Source organism: Gavia stellata, chromosome 19 (genome assembly GCF_030936135.1).
Source record: "Gavia stellata isolate bGavSte3 chromosome 19, bGavSte3.hap2, whole genome shotgun sequence".
Classification (NCBI taxonomy): domain Eukaryota; kingdom Metazoa; phylum Chordata; class Aves; order Gaviiformes; family Gaviidae; genus Gavia; species Gavia stellata.
The window spans coordinates 1,168,115-1,188,585 of record NC_082612.1 but is presented as its reverse complement, the minus strand read 5'-3'; the positions used below and the strand labels follow the sequence as shown (position 1 = coordinate 1,188,585).

Sequence of the window (20,471 nt, the reverse complement as noted above, 5' to 3'; positions counted from 1 at the left end):
CTGCCCGCCCTGAGGTGTTTTCCAAACCTTGGTTTACACGCAGGCAGCGTTCGTGGCAGTGTGATGGCCCACCGGTACATTGTCTCGAGGCAGAGCCCACCTGGGCAGCGGTCGGCTCTGGGTCTGTGCTGCACCAGCGGTCCCAGGCCTCTCACTGATGAAATGGGGGCAAGCAGAAGGCAGCGGTGCCGAGGCTGTGCCGTCAGCCGTGGGCATCCATTGCCCGGGGAGGGCCCAGGCATCAGTGCCTTGGCCAGACTGCTCAGAGGAGACGGGTAGTTTTACGACCCCACGTGCTATTTGCAGTAATGCTTGCTAAAATAAGGAAAACCAAATGTACCGGCCGGAGGGGTCAGGCAGGAGTGCGTCCGGCCGCGCCTCCCCGCCGAAGCGCTGGGGCAGCCGGGCCGCGGTGCGCCCTCCTGCCCGCCGTCGGGGGATCGCCCGCGGCCTCGGAGGGTGCCCGCTGCCGGGGGCGGCGCGGCCGGTCGGGGGGCAGGAAGCGAGGAGGCCGGCGCCGGGCACCTGCCCCGGGCCCAGCCGGGGTTTCATCACCGGCCAGCGGCGCCCCGCCTCTCCCGCAGCCCATAAAGGTGCGGGGCGGCGCGGCCGGCACCCACACCGCTCCCGCCGCGCCGCCGCCGCTCCGCCGCAGCCGGCTGCCTCCGCTTCCTCCCTTTCCTCCTCTTCTCCCCGGGGACGCGAGGGCGATGGACGCCGGCTGTCTGCGGGCCCGCAGCCTGCTGCTCTTCCTCGGTGAGTGCCGCCGCCGTGCCCCCCGCGGGTCGGGGCGCCGTGGCAAGCCGCTGCCCCCGGCTCCGGCGGGCAGGCAGCTCCTCTGCCCCGCCCGCGGCGGGGGCTGGCGGGGCCGGGAGGGATCGGGCGCTGAGTCGCGGGGCCGGGGCGTTCTCTCGCTGCTGGAAGATGTCCGGCAAAACATGAAGCTCAGCTTGCCTTCAGGTGAAGCCGGCGTGCTGCTTCTCCGAGGTGAAGTGACGGGCAGGGATACCTGGGTGGCTGTATGAGTTGAGGAGTGGAGCACACAGATCTTAGTCTGTGCTGTGCTGTTATGGGACGTTTTGTTGCTCGTGCGACGCCCAGGCGTGCCCTGTGACTGAGTGAAGGTAAACGTTCATTCCCCTTCTCCCTAGCTCTGCTCGCAGCTCAGTCTGCTCAAGTCATAGAATCACAGAATGCCAGAATCATTTAGGTTGGAAGGGACCTTTAAGATCATCGAGTCTGACCGTAAACCTAACGCTGCCAAGTCCACCGCTAAACCACGTCCCTAAAAAAAGGCAATGCTATCTGTTCTCTTTTACTTTGTCCTGTCTTGTTTGGAGTCGGGTCCTGCTGCCTTCACCCGGGCCATGCTCTGGGTGAGCTCAGCAGGTGGATCCCTGTGGCAGCAGAGACTTCCTTATGGTAACTAAACAGGTCGTGGCCTCCCTCTGCTTGACACTTCTCCCTCCTCACTGGGAGCGTGTTGCTCTGTTGCATCACACAAGCTACCTGAAAGTCCAAAGTGAACACGTGTATCCTTAGAGCATCGAGAGTCCTGGAGCCTGGGTGTGCTGCGAAGTAACAACTGATCCTTGCCACACACCTCCGCTGGGTGCTGGCAGTGACAAGCAGTGACTGCCGAGAGCTGACCCTCTGAGGTGACTCGAACTGTGTGGGCAGCAAATGTTTGAGGCAGGACCGAGACCCGGCACACTCGCATGCTGCTTTAATGACAAAGCATAATCTCACACTCATGCTGTTGGGCTCAGGGTCGCAGTTGATGGGGAAGCTCAGGTCCCAAGATTTCTCTCTTGGGGCAGATGTTCCCTCATCTGCTAATCCCACTGCAGCATAAGTTTCTGTCTGTTATCTTGGCCAGGTATTTCCATAATATCTTATGGATCAGCTGCTGCACAGCATCTTACTTGCTAGGACAGCAGGCTAAACATCTTGTAGTCTGTGAGTCAGACATGCTTTGCAGAAGGCTGGCACTGGAAGGAACTGGTGTGTCTTCATGGATTTGTATATGGATTTATTTATTTCCGGGGCAGGCACAAAATCTAATAGTAAGGGATAGATTAGTCATAGCTAGATGGCATCATAACGAGTGTTACGAGCACTTTACTGCCTTTCCCTCCCAGGGAAGCCCAGGCCCTGCCTTTTCCGTGAGTTACTGCAGGAGCCTTGGCACTGGTCTCCTTGCAGTCACTGTAATGCCCACTCAGTGGGGAGGGCAGGCCTCGGATCTCCAGACTCACCGGACAGTTTCAGGATCTGCGGACCTTATGTTTTCCTGCGCCACATTTGTCTGGCCATCAGCATGTGGGATGAACATAAAGGTCGCTGAGTCTGGAGTGCAGAAAATGTCAGCTGCTGATGTGTCTGGTTGGAAGCAGTAATGGATTTCTGCTTCTTCTGTGGTGTAGCACCTCTGCCCCCCGTCCATGTGGTGGAAAGCAGAGTGGCCTGGGCACAGGGGTAGCATGTGAATAAGGTCACTGATGTGTAGGTCTCCACAGGGGTGGAAGCAGTACTGAGATGACTGGGTGCACATAGTAGGTAATTATCTGCATTATCTCTGCTTAAGGGCAAGTCCTGGCACAGTGTTGAAGATAATCGTGTGGGCCTGCAGCAATTTTGGAGCGATAGTCTTGCCATACAGGCTGGTGTTTCCACGGCTGCCTTAGAGCTGCTCTGGCCTGGCCCTGGGCATCCATGCCTTTGAGTCAGCGGTTCTGAAGTCATGGGTACAAAAAGTGAGATGGGGAAACCTGGACGCTACTTCCCAGAAACATGTATAGGCACTTATGTCCAGTTGCCCTAAGCGTAATTTATTTGCGCCTGTCTCTCAGTACCATCACATCTGGTGCCTCCATTTAGACACTAGGCCAAACATACATAGAGACCGCACGGGGATGAGGTGGAAAGGGCTGATAGCATCTTCCTTCACATGGGTGAGAAGAGCAACCTGTACATCTTGTATGTCTCATCTCAGGAAGAGGAGTGTTGGGCACCTGCCTTGATGGCCATGGTCAAGTAACTAGGCACCAGGTACATCCTACCCAAAACAGCAAGAAGAAACCAGATGATGTATCCTGAGTGCAAGGATGGGGAGGTGTGTTCTGTCTGAGGTGGTTAAAATTATTTCAAATGACTGCTTCCCCTTTCCCAGGAAACATGCTCAGCCTACGTGGATAACCTGAACTCTAGAGATGCTGTGGTTGATGTGAGCAAGGGGTATAGTTGCACAGCCAAATCTTGAATAAGAGTAAGCTGTTTGCAAGGCTTTCCTGGTGAACTCTACATTTCTGTGATCCTCATCTATAACACAACCACCCACCTAGCCTTTATTGTCAGAAGTGCTAGCTTTGTCTGAAACGGCCTGCAAACTTCAGTGGCTAGCCACGGAGGTTAGCAGCAGCGAGATACGGAAGGTGATGCACTAGAGATAAATTTTGGTAGTAGTGATGCTTACAAAGCCAATGGGACAGACTGGCTTAACTTCCATGTTTCCTGCTTAGTCTACACGAAGGCCTTCGACAGTCAGACATGCTCTGGGTGTCCAAAATCAGGTGTCGGGGATCCACCTTGATCTGTCTCTAGAGTTAAAATGGGCTGAGGTACTCCAGGTGCATGTCACCTGGACACCTCTGTGCTTGGTATTGCTTTGGAAGTGCAACCCTTGTGAGTAGTGTCGGCGCTACCTCTGTGGCAGAGAGACCACAGAGAGGCCAAATGTGAAGTAGCATCATGGGGTCTTCTTCAGATGAATTAGTACAAGACTAGTGATCTCGGTGACAGGCAAAGCTAACTCAGATGATGATTGACCTCCTAGAAACCTGACAATTCCCCTTTAAAATGAGTGTAAATCTTGCAAAGAGACTAGTTTTCAGTTATGTGTATCCTGTACGTGCATCCTTCATCCTTAACAGTCATCCTGTAACTGGAAACTATAGGTGGCTTTCAGTGGATGAACTGATAATTAGTCCTTGCATGTCATCTCTGATGAAGGCTGCAGGGAGCAAAAGCAGCCAGTCTCTGTCCCTCATTTTCCTTTCATCCTTCATGGAAGGACGATGAAACAGCAGCATTACCCCTGTTCCAGTAATAGCCACTGCTGTCAGTATTAACCTTACAGGAATACCTACAATACCAGACGGTACTCTGCATGCACGCTAGTGGTGCAGCAATAAATGGTGTAGCATTCGCATTCCTGCGAGGCACACATGAATATTCACCATCTCATTACTGTTATCTTGTACCCTGTAGAGTATTTGCTTAGTGAACAGTGAAGGAATAAAAATATAACTACCTCTCCCAGGTCCTATGTTTGGAATACATCATCAGATAATTATTCTGGGAAAGGCTCTCCTTTGCCGTTGCAGTGTGTGGATCCCTTATCCTCCCGCAGGATCCTGCTCCCATTGATGTCAGAGGAGAAATATGTGCATGGGGGAAAAGGGCAAAATATAACAGTGCAGAACGGAAAGGACTTTGCCCGAATGCAGAAAATACTGCTGGGTGTCAGCAAACATCCACGCCTGCACTCCAGCCTTTCCGGCTTGTGTGTCTGCAGTCAGGCAGAGGAGACTATTGGTTGTTGCACACGGCTGGCATGGGGCAAGCCTTTGTTCGGTGTTGTAGGAGGAGGACGTGTATTTTAATTTGTCTCTCACAGGTGTCTGAGTTTTGGCCTTTCCTCTAGCTGGAAAGCAGTGCCTCTTTCTGGAGCCAAGAGAAGAACTGACCTGTCTCTTGCGTGTACCTAGGTTTGAGTTGCTCAAATGCAAAAGCTGGGCTCTGGTAACTCTCGAGCTGGGAACTTCAGATTAAAAAGCAACTGCTCAGATTATGGTCAGATCAAGGAAGTATGCAAGTTGAAATAGAAATGTGTAAGCTAAAAGAGATCGTCAGCTGGCTTAATCCATCTACTTAGTAAGTACAAGAGAAGTGGATGTCTCGGGTACCTCTAGCATATTTTGACTTACATTCATTACTGTCCTGGGGCCCCCAGACCAAATCTTGCCCTAGCACGTCACACAGAGATGATAGCAGCAGTACGTGGGAAACAGGAGGGAGCCTCAGGTCACTAACTCCCGCTAGTTTCAGGATTTCAGCATCCCTTCTTGCAATGATATGGTGCACACGTAGTGGGACAGAGCTGTTCTGTGCCATGGCTGCTCCTTGCCGAGGGAGCAGCTTAGTCCACGGAGCACTCCTGAAATGTCCCTCTAGTTCCTGGAAAGGAGGACTGACTCGGTAAATCTTCTTTTCCCAGATCATTTGGGACACCAGGTCCGAAGCCTGCTGTTCTAGCCATAACTGACCTGCCACTGTCAGTCAGCTGATGGCCTCATCCTTCACACACTTTAACTTTCTGTCGTGGCGACTCAAGTTGGCCTTACAGAAGTGTTAAACTGCTTCTTCTGATGAAATCTATAGTGAGCCCAGTGCTGTTTAAAAAAACAAAAAAAACCCACCCTGAAAGTAAACTTGCTGGTCCTGCCCCATTGGAGTGAAAGGCAGGTCCTGCTGACTCATGCTAGCAGGTGCAGATGTCTCCAGCTTAGTCTCCTGTACAAGTCAAGATGCCGGCATCGTTGGTCTGTTACCATGGCTCTCACTCCGGCAGACCTAGTCTTTATCATTCTTTCTAAAGCTCGGTGGAAACCTGGCTTATTAGCTTTGCAAGGGATGCAGTGGAGAGAGAGGTAAGGAGAAGGAACGGTGTTTTTAAAGAAACACAAACACACAAAAAAAACCTGTCCCTCTGAGGTGGATATTCCTTCTGTTCTTGTATCTAGCTGGAATAAAACTTAAAGGAAGCCTACTAATCACCAGGAAGTAGATGAGCTGCAGGAAATCCATAAATCACTACTAGATTCAACACTGAGATGTAATGAAACTTTCTAATAACCAGAGTTGAATTAGAGTGATCAAGAAATTATGAAGGCACACTCCCTCCATTAGACATGCATGACCCGACAAGTTAATAGAGGCAAACAGCCCAAAGACACAAATTACAGACTTCTGTGGAATGAGGCTGATGACTAAGCAGTTCGTGAGCAGGTTAGTTTGTGACCACAGCAAGAGCGTTAGCCAAGGGGATTTCATGGCCAGCTGGGGCAAACGTTGACTATTCCTCATGGGCTAGCCACGAAGCTACAAGTACTTGGCTTTCAAATCCTGTTTGGAAATGTTCACTTAACTAGTAGAATACCTGAAAGCTGTGCCTCTGCAGCACTATACAGCCCGAAAGATGTCAAAATGCTTTATAAGCTGAATCTCTGAGAGAAAGGAAGGAGGGCCCTTGCTCCCCAAGGAGATGCAGCCGCCACTGTGGTAGCTGAACGCCTCACCCTGCATGGTGCAGTCTCCTATTATGTCTGGTCCCCACATCAAAGCTGCTGAGCTGCAGATTTCTTTAGTGTGGATGGTGAAGGAAGGACAGAAATGTACCTGTTTTCTTCCAGGGTTCTGCTGAGATAAGTAACACTGGCCCAGGAGCCATCAAGTCGTCAGTAACGTCTCCAACCCAGTGACCAGATGAAGAGGGTTTGATACCTCGTGTTAGCAGTCTTTGCAAGCGGGCTTTTAACTGAAAAGCTCCAGTGCAGGAACTGTCCAGCCTTTCAGGCTGGTTACAGCACATAGGTGGCTGAGGAAGCTCTTTGCTGCTCAAGAGCAGCTTTTGTGTTAAGCCTACCCCGAGCAGTATGTGGTTTCTGAAGCCAGTGGTGGGTCTCTGAGCCTGGCTGAGCACTGACCTGGCATATTGAGTCACCAACTGCACTGACTTGCTGAGTCCTAGGAGATCCTGTTGTGGACTGTTGTGACTCAAGGACATTGTGATTTTGATCACCAAAAGAACTCCTCCTGTGATGAATGCTGGATTGTCGTGCCTAATTGTGGAACCCTGGCTGTTTCTCTTGCACAGGTGCCATGCCAGGCTAGTCAGAAACGTCACATAATTGAGTTGGACTAATTTCTGCCTCTCCTGTGTCATCTCTCCAAGCCTGTTCCTGCCCAGTTTCACTCAGAGTGCGGGCGAGAGGTGGTCACACACACCGAAGTTCTGTTTGAACTCTGTTCTACGTTAAAAGTTTATATTTCAGAGATGTTTCTTTGGGCTGCCTTATATAATATAGGCAGCAGATGTCTCAGACCTGTATTTTTTCAGCTGACAACACTAGGTTTTTCCTACTAAGATAAAAAGCTTCTGTTCTTCTTGTATTAACTTAATGAGTACATCAGCTGAAATACTGAACTGTGCTTAACTCTTCTTTGTATTCTCTTGTAGGTTACTTACTGCAAGCAGTCCTGGGCACAACAGTGATCCCATTATGTGAGCCTGGTGAAATGGAGAACTGCACAACAGCACTAAGTAAGTGTACTTGTTGAATGAGAACCCTTTTTTAGCCTGCATTTCCTTTAATATTGCTTCGTTGGGAGAAGAGCTCTGTCTGAGGTGAGAACTCTGCTGCAAAAGCAGAAATAGCTTATGTGGAACTCCTGAAGGAAAAGTCAGTAGAACTTTCACCTGGGAAAATCCTTTCCCTGTTGAGAAGGCTCTTCTGCTTTAGTGCCTACTGCATTGAAGGTCTCTTGGTAGCGAGACTATTAGTCGTACTTGTAAAGCTTGTATGTTGTTTGGGAAATACAAAGGGAAAATAAGGCTGATGAGATGCTAACAGAATCTCCTTACAGTCCAGACAGAGAACAGTCCACGTGTGGCTCAAGTTGGGATAACTAGATGCAAGCCTGAAATGAAGGACTACTGCTTCCATGGACAGTGCGTGTACATAGTGGACCTGGATGAGCACTACTGCAGGTAAGCACAGGGCGCAATGCATCCTGCAGACCTCTCTGCGGTGGGCTTTGAGATGAACCGCACGTGGCCTTTGATCTCACTGCTGTTGACACTTAGCTGGAGCACCAGTCCAGCAAAGCATTTAAATGCTCACAGAAGTTTAAAAGGAGCAATGTATCTATGATACACCTCAGCTGCACTTAAGCAAGTGTTAAGCACATGTGCTGGCTCTAGTGAAACCTGGGTGAGAGTCTTAGACACCTGAAATTAGTCACCAACCCAATTTAAACCTGGGACACTCATTCTCATTTGCTTCTCTGTTCATCTGTATTTACAGTAGTGAGAGATCCAGACCTCAGGCAAAGCAGCAAGGTCTCTCCTTTGATTCAGGCTACATAATAAAGACCCTCTAGGCATTTTTAACGGTATTCCTCATTTACTTGAAAAATTTGCAACCGTTTCTAGGAGCACATAGCCTTGAGTTACATCAGTTCAAATTGCTTGTCCCTGAGGAATCAGCAGGCCAGCAGTATAGCATGCTTTGTGGACTGCTGAAGTGTAACCCCACAGCGATGTCTCTAATTCTGCATCTCTCATCTTCAGGTGTGACGTAGGCTTTTCTGGTGTCCGATGTGTGCATTCAGAACTTGTCAGACAACCCCTCAGTAAGGAATATGTGGCACTGACAGTTATCGTAGTTCTGCTTTTCCTCACCGCCATCTCTATTGCAAGCTACTACATCTGCAGAAGGTAAGAAAGATTTTCTTTGTGGCTCAGGAAGACAAGTCAGCTGTATGTGTAGTAAGATGTCTGCTGAGTACCTCCAGATGGACTTGGGATACCTACACTCACTTGACTGCATGGAGATAGTTTGATATACAGACCTGCTAGCCTGCACTTAGTGAAGTGTTCAAAAAAGGAAGTATGCATACCCCGCATTGCAGGCTAGGCAACAGTACCCTCAGATGCCTTTGAACCCTGGCAGAGAATGGTATAGGTTAGTTCACGTCTGTCTTAGAGGGTGTGTTCAGGTAAAGGAGAGCAGACAGGGAATAAGAAAACTGTAGTTCCTTTTCTCGGTAATGCCATTTCCCCAGTCATCAGGAACTGGAGAGCAACTGGATTAATCCTAGCTAATTTGTTTATCTGCCGTGTTATTGTGGTGACTGTGATATCACGAGCATTGCCTTATCAGCTTTACCATAGAGGACAGTAGTCTTCTCCATTAACAAACCCAGAAGCAGCAGGAATCATTCTTCAGGCTGATAACTAATCATAAGCAGCTGTCAGAGAGCCGAGAAGGTGGAACAACCCCCAGAGGGAGAGCTCAGCTTCACAGATCTGATAGCTAGATGGTAGCCACTGTGATTCCTCTTCCCTGCCTGAAGACTCGATGCATCATCTCAAACAGAAGATGGCCTAGTTGGTTAGGGTACTCAGCCCTATTGCGGGGAAGGATCCAGCAGGACTTCTCAAAGACAAACCTAGTACTAGCAGCAAGACTTCAATGCAGATGTGAAATCTTCAGTGAAGAGTTGAGAAATGAGACTCTGCATGCAAGTTATCTTAGAGCTGGAAATGAGCACGGACAAAGCCTAGCTGCTAGAAGTTTAAAACAAATGTGAGGCAGTCATACAGCATTCTTCTTCCTTCACCCCCGCCTCCCTTGACTCCCCAGAAGGCCATTTGGAACAACTGCCTTTCCAGAACTCATACTTCTCTTCTCTTCTTCCAGGTACCGAAGCAGGAAGAGACAAACAAATGCCAACGAATACAAGGAAGTTGGTGCCCTGTAGAAGAAACGGTGGCTTCCTACATTGTTGTGTTCATCTGGATGGACTCAGTGGCTTCCCATCTATTTAAATGTTATTTTTATTAACAATATTTACAATATTTATATCCTTTTAAAAATTTCAATTGTTTGGTGATCCAATCAGTATAGGTCAAGCATTTTATTTTCAGTGTTTTATTTTTTTATTAAATAATATTTCCTAATGAGAACCCCACCAAAGTGGTTCTGTGGGATAGAGATATATTTTTATAAAAACTCATCTTCTTACTCTGAAGAGTAATTTTATATTTATTCTTGTGAATATGCTCAAAACAATTCTACTCCTTGAAATAAAAGTTCTAGACAAAGTCAAAACGTCTGTGTGGTTTGATTGAAGTGAAACTTGGTGTGGCTTAGCTGAGGAGGACGTTTGAAGGCCCAGCAGTTACTTTTGGAGAGAGAAAGCGCAGTATTGCTGATAATATGTATCAATGCACCTTAGTTCCAGTGAGCATGGCTATTAGCTGGCATAAGTGGAGGAAGACTTAAAGGAAGAAAGAGAGCAGCTCCTAGCGCAGCCTATCCAACCAACATGTACTGCATGACAGCAGCATGGGTCTCAGCTCATCCGTACGTTCGGGCAAGTTGTGCTGGATATATTTTGGACTACAGCAGGGAGGCGGCTGCACAGGTTGATCGGTCCCTGCAGCTGAACGTAGTAACACATGGCAGCTCAGTGTGTGAGTGTAGCTACAGGAAGAAAACTCCCGCAGAACCAGCACCAGCACTTGAGTCCTGCCTGTAGTGTTCCTGCTATAGTGTCTATGCTACAGCTGAGAGCAGGGGAAAGGAAAGCTTTTGAGTTTGGGCTTAATGTAGATATCTTGTTGGCCTAAAATAGTGATAGAATACCCCGCTGGGTATAGCTACACCCTGAGTGTGGCACCCTGTGAACAGGAAGGGTTCTTGCAACACCTGAGTTATCCCTGTTAATCCCATCACTTCTCAGACTTTCAGAAGATGTGAGAAAAAGCACAACCTTTACATCATTCCCGGTCTTTGCCAAAGGTCCGTGCGAGCTGTGTCGGCCTGCGTTGCTTGGTGTTTATGGGCATGAGACCTGTCATCTCTTGACCTGTGCAACAGGATCTTCGTAAGGAAGAGTGGTGGGACGTGAGACATCACAAACCGAGAGTGCTATTTCAGAAGCTCTCAGTTAGCCAGAGGCCCTCCTGGAGGAATAAACTGGCTCTTTTCCTCTCTCCTTAAACTGCCCTCCTGTCTTAGATGCTCTTGAGATCAAGTGAATGAAAGGGAGGATCTTATTCTCAAAAGTGACTTTCCTTGCTTTTCTGCTATGTGTTGTCCAGTAACAATTTTCAGCTGCACTTGTAGGTAACAGGGCTTAAATCTGCCTTGTGTCATCCTGTGGAGTAAAGCCTGCCTGTGACCTGCCATGAAAGAGAACCCACAAGCCTGTCAACGCACGTGCGCAGCGATCCGGCAGAAGGCAGCCGGTCGTGACAAGTCACTCGGCCAGCAGCGGTCTTTGGGAATGTAGCTGTCAGTCTCCTGTCCAGAGAACAGGGGAGCTGTGAAGGGGAACCGAGGAGGGTTCCTGCATTTGGGACTGGGAGGCAAGGTGGGAAAGGCTTGCCGAAGTGCTCTGCCCTGGCCATGTGCCCTATGCTCCTTTCTTTGGGAAAGATGAGTCATGTGAAATGATAGCTCTGCTTCTTCCCTAGCTTGATAGTCGCTTCCTGAGTTGGACTTACTTTCCCCGCTATCTTTCCTCTGACAAGCACCAACTACGGCAAAGGTGTGGTCAGGCAGACCTGGGGTGTGATGAAATAGCTCTGCCCAGAATCTGCCAGTTTTCATTGCACTTCTGTTCCCCATGGGGAGTGCATGAGGTGATGAGGGATGTCTACTTAGCAAAACAAAGGTGTGATCTGAGCAGACCAACATTACACACGATGGATCGCTCCAGCAGCGCACAGCAGGAGAGCCCAGATGCTCCAGGCTGGTGCACGTGAGCTGTGGTTGCAAGGCTACGGCCTGGGATTGAGTTACTTTTTGTGCTGCTCATTCTGCTGCATTCGCTACAGACCCTCTAGCACACGCTGCTGTCGTGGTCTTTCTTCAGCAGATGAACCACCAGCTTCTGAACATTGCAGCCGCAAGGTCATTTCTGCCTGCCACAGGCCTGTAGGTAAACCAAGTGCAATCAAGACCCAGGCCTGCTCAACCAAAGTGAGTGATGCTTTGCTCATGCCACTTCTCAGGACGAAAAGCTTGACCAAGCGACATTGACCAAAGACAAGAAAATCTTCCAGATCAAGTATGGTGATGTAGGGATAGAAGACTCCCTTTGCATGTCCTGATGGCTGCGGGCAAGCTGCCTCTCGCTGTTTGACGTGAGGTGTATCACAGAACAGCCTGTGTTGATCTGACCGTGGGGTATCTTGCCCATCTTTTTCAAATACTGGGCTATCCTGCAGGGTTTATGCTCGACATGCTGGGTCTGTGGAGGTAGCCTGTGGCTACCTTCTGCCATATTCTGAGATAATTTAAGCGCTCATTTTTGGCAGTGCTACAGACCAGTCCTTATTCAGCTGTCGGTGCAGGTCAGTCAATGTTTAAGATGGGTCTGGATGGTACAAATTTTTCCCTGGTCTGCCTGATCCTTTGTGTCTCCCTTCAGCACAGAGTTAGAAGGGGATCCATTCCCGATTAACTGGGTTAACTCTGTGTTACAGGGCCCTTATTAGCTGCTCTTCAGATTTTCACTTCCTCTCTCCTTCTCCTATAATAACAGGAACCTGTTCTGCCGGGTAACTGGTGACAGCTAATGGCAACCCCAGCCACAGCCTCGTTGTTAGTGCAGCCTTTCCCAGTGGGAAGATGGGGCAAAAATCGATTCTTGGAGCCTCCTTCCATTCCTGCTGTGACCCAGTTAGGATATGTGGTGACACATCCTTGTTTCCCCCTCAGGCTTCCCTGCCTGTCCATGAACTGCTCTGGCTGGTCCCTGTTCATCCTCCAGAAGCTTTTCCTGGACTCCCTGGAGAGATTCACCCCAGAGGCACGCGCAGCCCGGCCGTGCTTTTGCTCCGACTCCCACGTGCTGCCCTTTCCGCTCCTCTGCTCCACTTGGCAGGAGCATCACAAAAGAGGACTCCATCCTCTCACCCCACCTTTTGTAAACGATGACCCCGTGTATTTGAGGTCCCATTACCAGAGCTCCAGTGGCCGAAGGGCTTCAAACTCTACCCCTGCCTTGCTCGCTGCCAGCCCCTTTGCACCTGAGCAGCCACAGTAGCTGAAGATGCATTTTTCCAACGCAGCGCTTGGGTCCACGTGCCCATTGCTGCACTTGCAGAAGTTTTAAATTGCAGTAGCAGCAACAGCCTGGGGTTTATCATGCCTTTAGCTATTTGGGTCAGCTGAATCTAAGAGGAATAGTCCACCGTCAGACCTGAGCAGGATTTGTTCATTTTTTTCTGTCTGTCTTAAGTTTTAGCTGACTGTCTTGATTTGGCTTGGGCTTTCCCCACCTATCCTGTTGCTCATCTTACTCCCGGCCCATAACAGCCCTTCCAGACCCTATGTTTTTCTCACTCCTGCACATGATTGAGCAACTGAAAAGCTTGGGGCCACATACCAGCCTGCCACCTCAACAGCTTGGGCCGGCTGGACGTAGATTGCCAGTCCAGCAACCACGCAGCTGGGTCCTGATGACACACCCCAAATAATTTGTCTCAGAGAGTGAACCTCCCTCATTCTTTCCACGGTTTCTGCTGGCACCACCTCCATCCCTCTGGTGCAGCTCTTCCTCGCCCGCACCGCCCACTGTCAGAGTCACCTTTGGCTGCAACTCTCTGCTGGTGGGAGCGCCTGCGGTGTGCCTCCGAGGTTGCCCTGCCTAAGCCTTCCTTACCAATCGCCTTTGCCTCCTGCACAAGTGTTCCAGGCCCCTGTCAGGGAAGTTCTTCCATGCCCGTGTCAAACTGCATCACAGCAGAGTAGGTGCGTGAAGCAGGCGGGGACAAGGACTAGAGACTGGTACTGAAGAGACCCACCTGATACTGCAGCCATCTACACGTCCTCAGGGCCACCAATGTAGCGCTGTGCAGTTTTTCTGCCTGGGACACCTTTGCTGGCAGCTCTCTGGAGGATTGAGCAACCACAGCTCCCATCAGCTGTAGTGGTGCTCTATTTGACATCTCCCTATCATTTTAAAACTTAGCCCTTCCCAGACCTGCCTTGTCAGCAGCCCTGCTGTGGGGTTCTTGCCCACAAGTCTGTATATTTTATCCAAAACCCATTCCAGCCCCTTGGGATTCAGGCAAAGGACAACTGATGCTTGCTTTCAAGCCTGGGGCTGTCTGACCTAGAAAGCAGTGGCAGCAACTCCTCTCTTGGTGCTCTGTGGAAGGACGGTGCTTTTTTGAAGTAAGGCTTACTGTAAGCTCTCTGAAATGCTATGCTTTTGTGCAGATATTACTGGCGTTAATATTTCCCCTGGTCACAACATACCTGATTTTTCTGAAGAAGGCATTAGAAAAATCTTCCAAAAGCAGCAGCTAGCCACAAAACTGTAAAGATACAGAATGGGAGTAGTCACAGCTACTTAGGCCATCCATCATCACCTTATCACTTCTTGAGAGAGAGACTTTTTCAGCGTCTGTCGCGTGCCCACTGTTACCAAACCTGGAATTACCATTACCACAATGTCCGTGGCTACTGCAGGGGTTCAAACCAAACCCCCTTTAGTACACTCTTCATCTGTGGCCCACACAACAGATGACATGGTAATGCATTTAACTTGGGAGGCTGACCTTTCTCTCTCCAGATGCTGTCTTGGCTGTTGCGTGCTTCATGGTAATGTCACTCGAGGTGCTTTGGCAATCTCAAGCCTTTGTGAGTCATGTGTCCCCCTCAGCGGGTTTCCTCAGAGTGCGTCACTCGGTCATGTCACAAGTTTGCTGAGAGCTGGAGGAAGCCTCCATGACGGTCTTGGGTTACGTCACCGAGGCGGCGGACGTTTGGACAACTGGTCCTAGTCCCCACTGAGGCAAGCCTCGGATTGCACAGTGCATCTGGCACCTCGTATCGGGGCTGCTCGTGAGAAGGGCAGGTGAGGAGCACAGGGAGGAGAGAGAGGAGGTTAAATGGGCTGGAAAGACTTACAAATCACACACTCATTGCAAATCTGGGCTGGGTCAGCAGCAGTCATCCTTTGTGTTTATGATGAAGAAAAGATGGTTGGATGGCTGGCTGGCTGGATGAACAGATGGACCAATGAACAGGTGGAAGGAGGGAAGAAAGGATGGATGGAAGGAAGGATGGATGGAAGGTATTCTATTAGTAAATGTAGAAGTTTGGTCTTGCACAAATAGTCATCATTATTTTAATAAAGCCGGTGCCAAACCTAAATGCCTCCAACACTCCCATTATATAATTCCATCCTGTATGATTAAAAGCTTTCCCAGCAAACTGGGAGATTAAAACAACTGATCAAAAAATATTGAGAAATCTCTCTGCCCTTCCCTGATGTATGCCAGTCTGATCCTTCTGACCCAGTCACCAGAGGGCATCAGCCTCTTGATAGGAAAACCCAGTAGGAATTCAGAAGATGAGATGCAATAGTGAACAGGCACCAGCCCCAACTGGCAACCACCGTTTCTCCGTGGACATTTGTCAGTGGTCCCCAGTGGCCCTGTGATGGTGGCTCTTTCCATTCCAGTTTGTCAGGCTCATTATTGATGCCCTTCATTATAACGGGAAGCCGAGGCAGTTGTACAAGCCACACAAATGAGGAAGAGAAGCCAGTTTAGCTGCCTCTCCCAGAACTGCTGTCATTTAGGGGGTAGAGGAGTGGAAACAGGGGTTAATTTCAGGAGAGAAGGCTAGCTGATGGGTGGTGAATATCCATCTGGATATACACAAGGACAGGGGAGTAAGCCTTCAGGTCACTGCTGAGAGGGGGGCGGTGGAAACCGGACTGAAGGGTTGTAATAAGGGGGCAGAAAATCAGGGAAGAATAGGGTTTAGATGAGGGCAAGAAAAGACGGTGAGACTTTTGAATGTGAAAAGGACACAGTATTGAAGTCAGGAGGAAACAGGAGAACTCAGTACTTTGCAAAATCAGTGCACCTGTGGCCTCCCAAACATTTGGAGCTCGTTCAGGAGGTCCACCCGCTCAGCCCACCCCCGCCAAGAACAAGCAGCATTGACACAACGGAGCAAGGCACAGCAAGTTTCAGCCCCTGTAGAAAGCTCACCAGGAGGACAGGAGCATTTAAATGGGGAAGGTCAAATATCCGAAATCAGACTGGATTTACAACGGATGGAAAACCCAGCAGGGTGAGTCCAAGCCGTCATTTTCACGCAGCCTGGTTTCTAACCATCTCCTCTCCTTCTCACTAGTAACGTGTTTGTCTTTAAAATGGGAAGAACCCCCAGAAAAGGGTATTCCCAACCCCACCCTCAGCAGCTGCTGGCTTCCCCGGCCAGCCTCCCGCCGCTCTGAGCAGTGCCCTGTCCCAGGCCATGCTGTGGTTACCGCTCCTTTGTCCTGAGTCATGTAATTCCTCCTCAGCCATTGCCTCCACAACGACATCCCTGAGCAGATAGCCTGACGCAGCCAGGCAAGTCAGCTGCTCCGCTCGTGGAGATGCAGGGCTCTCTTTCTGCAGTGAAGTCACGCTAGGAATTTTTCTGCCCAAAGGATTTTTTTGGTGGAAAATACACGTTCTGAACCAGGCAAGTAATCTGACTTGGAATTGCCTATTCTCCCAGAATACTCGCCTTTTTATTCCACTGGGATAACGGAACTGGGATATTTCATTTCAGCCAGTTCATCACTAGTCAAAACTTGTTGGTTTTTTCAACTCACCCAGGCTGTTTTGTTCCGATGAGCTCGAATCAAGCAGAGGGGAAAAAAATCCATTCGGTAGTCAGTATTCCTGAACGGTTCAGTGCCCCATGACATTTCTAGCACTGGTTTCATTCCCACCTAGTGGTCACCTCGAAGACTACATCCTCCACTTCCAGATCCCGATTTCTTTGCGTGGGGCATCGTGAGTGTCATTCCACTCTGGCGTGCGTGGGGCTCGGATATCGGACTCGATGCAGCAGGGACGGAGGTGGGTGGGAGCACAGCTTCCCTGCCTCGTCCTGCTGTGGGGAGTTAGCTCAGAAATTTCCTGTGGAAAAGCAGCGTTTTGTGCTCATCCTCAAAACAGCAGAGAACATTTTGAGCTTACAAAAACTGCTGGTTTTGTATGCATCAAAAAAAGTGGAAATTAAGGCTTTCAACATTTTCTTAATGCAAATTTTGGAGCATTGGCAGCCCGAACGTGTTAAAAATAATTATGACATTTTTGGTGTAATGCCCTGTTTTGGAATAGAAATAGAAGCTGGAAAGCCAGACTTCCCCAAAGGGACAGAGACGTGGCTTTGTCAGTCCTGATCCAAAACGCACGGCGTCTCTCGAAAGCTGTCACCGTTCCTTGTGCGTGCTGTCCTCGGAGCAGTTAATCATTACTGCAAGGCTCAGTTTCCTGATATTTACCAGCAAAGTCTGCCCTTCTTTCCAAACCAAAGGCTAGCATCAGCTGCTGAAGAGCTATGTGGCCCCCGAGAGTATTTTGTCAGCCTTGTCCCTCGCAGCCGCGGGTACCCTGAATCTCAGCCTGCCTTCGGCGGAGGCTGGAAGTGATGCCAAGTGATATGACGGATTTTATTCACCCCACAGCCGCCCTTCCTGCAAATTCATCAACTTCAAAAAGAGCTGCACGAGCTCATGGTCTGAGAATGCAAGAGTCACCGTGTCCTCCCAGGGATTTGGCAAAGACCTGACGCATTTAGCCCACCGACGGACACCCAGGATAGCAAGATCTCTGATTGCTGCGGTGGTAATTTGGCAGTATGGGTGGCAGGGAAATGGCACGCGTGCAGTTTGTGTCTCTCCTCGTGTGGGGTGCGGAGCTGTCCCTTGGACTCCCCTCTCTTTACTGATGAAGTGATGCTCTACCTGTCTGTCTCCCTTGCAGATTTTCGCCTGGGGTGCAGCAGCGAGTCACCATTCCCAGCATGAGAGCTCAGGGGTCGTGGAGAGGCTGCCTTTACGCCCCTCCCTCTGCACCGAAGGTCTGGCTCCTGGGGTCGCCGGGTGAGGGACAGCTGGTTCGGCAGCGCCACAGAGCACAGGGACGGCGAGGTGGGTACGTGGTGCCTGGCAGGAGCAGGCAGCAGACCGACAGGCAAAGCCCGATCAGTCTGAAAAACCTTGCAGAGACCCAGGGTTGGACTTTGGGGAAGGGCTGCGGGAATGAGAGCAACCACTCCAGCAGGGCTAAGGGCACAGGCATGACAGCTCTGCCTCTGTGTGTGCAAGCCGGGAAAATACTGTCAATACAAACACAATACTGTCTTTAGCAATGGGGATGGGGCAGAGCCTGTGTGAAAATCACTTTTGTGGAGGCATTTCTAAGTTGAGTGCGAGGTCACTTGTTGTTGCAGGTCAGTCGGGCCCCGAGCAGCCTCGGCTCTCCTCCTTTCAGTTTATTCCAAAACGTCTAATGTGTTTACTTACTGTGTCGCTTAATGTGTAGCGCGTAACACCTGCGAAATGAAGAATTTGGCATTCATAGGGGTCAGGATACTTGAAACATGACTCTTGAATTGACACTGTACAGCCATTTCTGAATTTTTCTGCAAAGTCTTGAGCATTTTTTTCAGCTCAGCTCCTTCTTTTAAATGTTTTTTATTTTATTTGCCACCACCACCCTCCTAATGTGGGGGAAAAATGGCTTTCTGGCTGCAATGCTTAGTGACCTATTTCGTGCATGTTAAGACAATATGTCTTTAAATCCTAAAATAATTTAAGTGTAGTCAAATGCCATTGAATTATCTCTCTCTTTTTGCACAGAAACATGTTATTTCCACACAACTTGAGCAAGCTTGGGAATAACTTTCTGGAGTTAAGAATGAATGAGATCATTCATTATCAGTGAGGCAGTTAAATCTTGAATAAAGATTTCAGAAGACACGGGGTGGGGGTTTAGAGGCACAAATCCTGTTACCAAAAGCTTGTACATTAAAGGGGTCCCTGGGGCAGATAAATCCATCCTGCCCTTCTGTCACTCAGAAGAGCATCACCCAGGTGAGAGGGAATAGAGACAACGATCTCTTTCTCTGCCAGGCAGCTGATTTTGATACAAATCCCTCTCGCTACCAGATCTCCTCTCAGCATCTGCTCTCCAGCGCTGGCTCCTGTGCTAGTCCGAAACCAGTTTACTTCACCTGCTGCAGCTGAGTTACCTCTCACCGTGGCAAGGGAACAGAGCTCTACATTCAAGGAAGGCCTTGAGTGGTGGAGACCGAAGCACTCAGCCCTGCATTTGCTGCCTCCGGGTTCCTCCCTCCCCACTCGAAGCAGACCTCTGCTCCCACTGAAACCTCCTGAGTGAAGCCCACAAGGAGAGGAGGAGCCATGCAGATGCTGGTGCATCGGTGACGTTGAAAAGCCTTTTAGGAGTGGAATGAGACCCCTTGTCAGCAAAGCACGGCCCATGCGAGTGGGATACCTGAACCCAACTCAAAGCGGAGACTCAGGTTTGCTTCAGAGGGGCAGAGTGTGCCTCCATGCAGTCAGACGTGGGCGGACCCAAACATGCCAGGAGGACGGCGCTGTGGTGTGCCAATGTACACTGGTTTCCGTCCAAGGACTTCAAGAATAGGGTTTTTCCTACATGAAGGCAAACCTTCCTACAGAAGGAAATGAGACTGTGCCTAGGAAACCTCCTTCACAGCATGAGTGTGCAGTCTTTATGCAAACAAGACCTTACTCACACGGTGTGCCTCAGCAGCCCTCTCCTGGGAAAGCGCTGGCCCCACGCTCCAGCCTGCCAGGGACACACGCAAGACACAAGGAGGAGGGGACACGAGGTGCACTGCCTGCACCGGTTTCGCTGATGGATGGACATGTGTGACTGGAAACAGCCTCACAAAGCACTCGCTCACCTATCCCACTTCAGCGCATTGAAATGAATGCCCGGACTGCCAGGACTGACTTATTCCAGTGGCACCTTTTTAGTTCGCCAAATTTCATGCTTATTTGCTAGCGCCCTGGCACAATTAAAGGCAGCCGACGTCAAGAGGGCACAGCACTTGTAGCCAAAAGCAGGCACTACCAGCAAACAATGGGATTTCCAAGGAAGCGTAAAAAACATGCCTGTGAAATGGAGTGTTCTCCTGAGCTTCTTTGCTTGCTCATGACCTGTGAAAAAAACAAGATCCAGAATGATCTACGTAATCATTGTTGTGCGTAGGAAGGCTTGCCTGGGCTTTGTTCTAGGGAAAAAAATCTAGCTTTGGCAAAGGTGAGAGGAAAGGAGTTTCTAATCACTGTAGGCTTCTCTTTGTGATTCATTGTTTCTTCACATACGAAACGACTTTAGGTAAAGAAAATTCACCTCCTGATGCACGGATGGGAAGGCACTAGGCAAAAACTCAGCTGTGGTAAGGCGGTACCAGAGACCCTCCTCTTCCTGATGGTGGGGTGAATCAGAAGGAAAACCATTCTCACCAGGGGAAATACTGCGAGTCTCGCTTACGCCAAAGACCCTTTGCTCTGCTCCAGCTGCAGGGAGCTCAGCAACGCAAACCTGCGCACGACTTGGACTGACAGTAAAGGGTCCCTCCAACAGCCGGGCAAAGGGCTTATTGTGGGGAGCGGGTGATCCGCCCCAGACAAAAGCCGTATTGGCTCAGAGAAGAATCAAGAACTTCTCTGTGCACCATTTCTGCTCAGTTTGCCCCCACTGGGCCTGAATTTGACCTTTGCCTCATCCTGCCCCTTTCAGTCTAAGATCAGAGAGA

The 20,471-nt window shown here is 49.8% G+C and overlaps 1 protein-coding gene across 1 annotated transcript; it reads left to right on the top strand.

Moving 5' to 3' along the window:
- Positions 1–710: 710 nt before the first annotated feature.
- Positions 711–9,621, top strand: EREG (epiregulin). The gene is made up of 5 exons (XM_059826974.1): positions 711–756; positions 7,301–7,384; positions 7,708–7,831; positions 8,414–8,560; positions 9,546–9,621. Exons 1-5 carry the CDS (start codon positions 711–713, stop codon positions 9,604–9,606), a joined length of 462 nt encoding a protein of 153 aa, XP_059682957.1. The 3' UTR covers positions 9,607–9,621.
- The last annotated feature ends 10,850 nt before the right edge of the window (positions 9,622–20,471 follow it).

Coding starts and splice junctions, on each gene's coding strand:
- EREG (XM_059826974.1), top strand. CDS start 711: ATGGACGCCGGCTGTCTGCGGGCCCGCAGCCTGCTGCTCTTCCTCG. Junction 7,832..8,413: donor CTGGATGAGCACTACTGCAG/GTAAGCACAGGG, acceptor TCTCATCTTCAG/GTGTGACGTAGGCTTTTCTG. Junction 8,561..9,545: donor AGCTACTACATCTGCAGAAG/GTAAGAAAGATT, acceptor CTCTTCTTCCAG/GTACCGAAGCAGGAAGAGAC.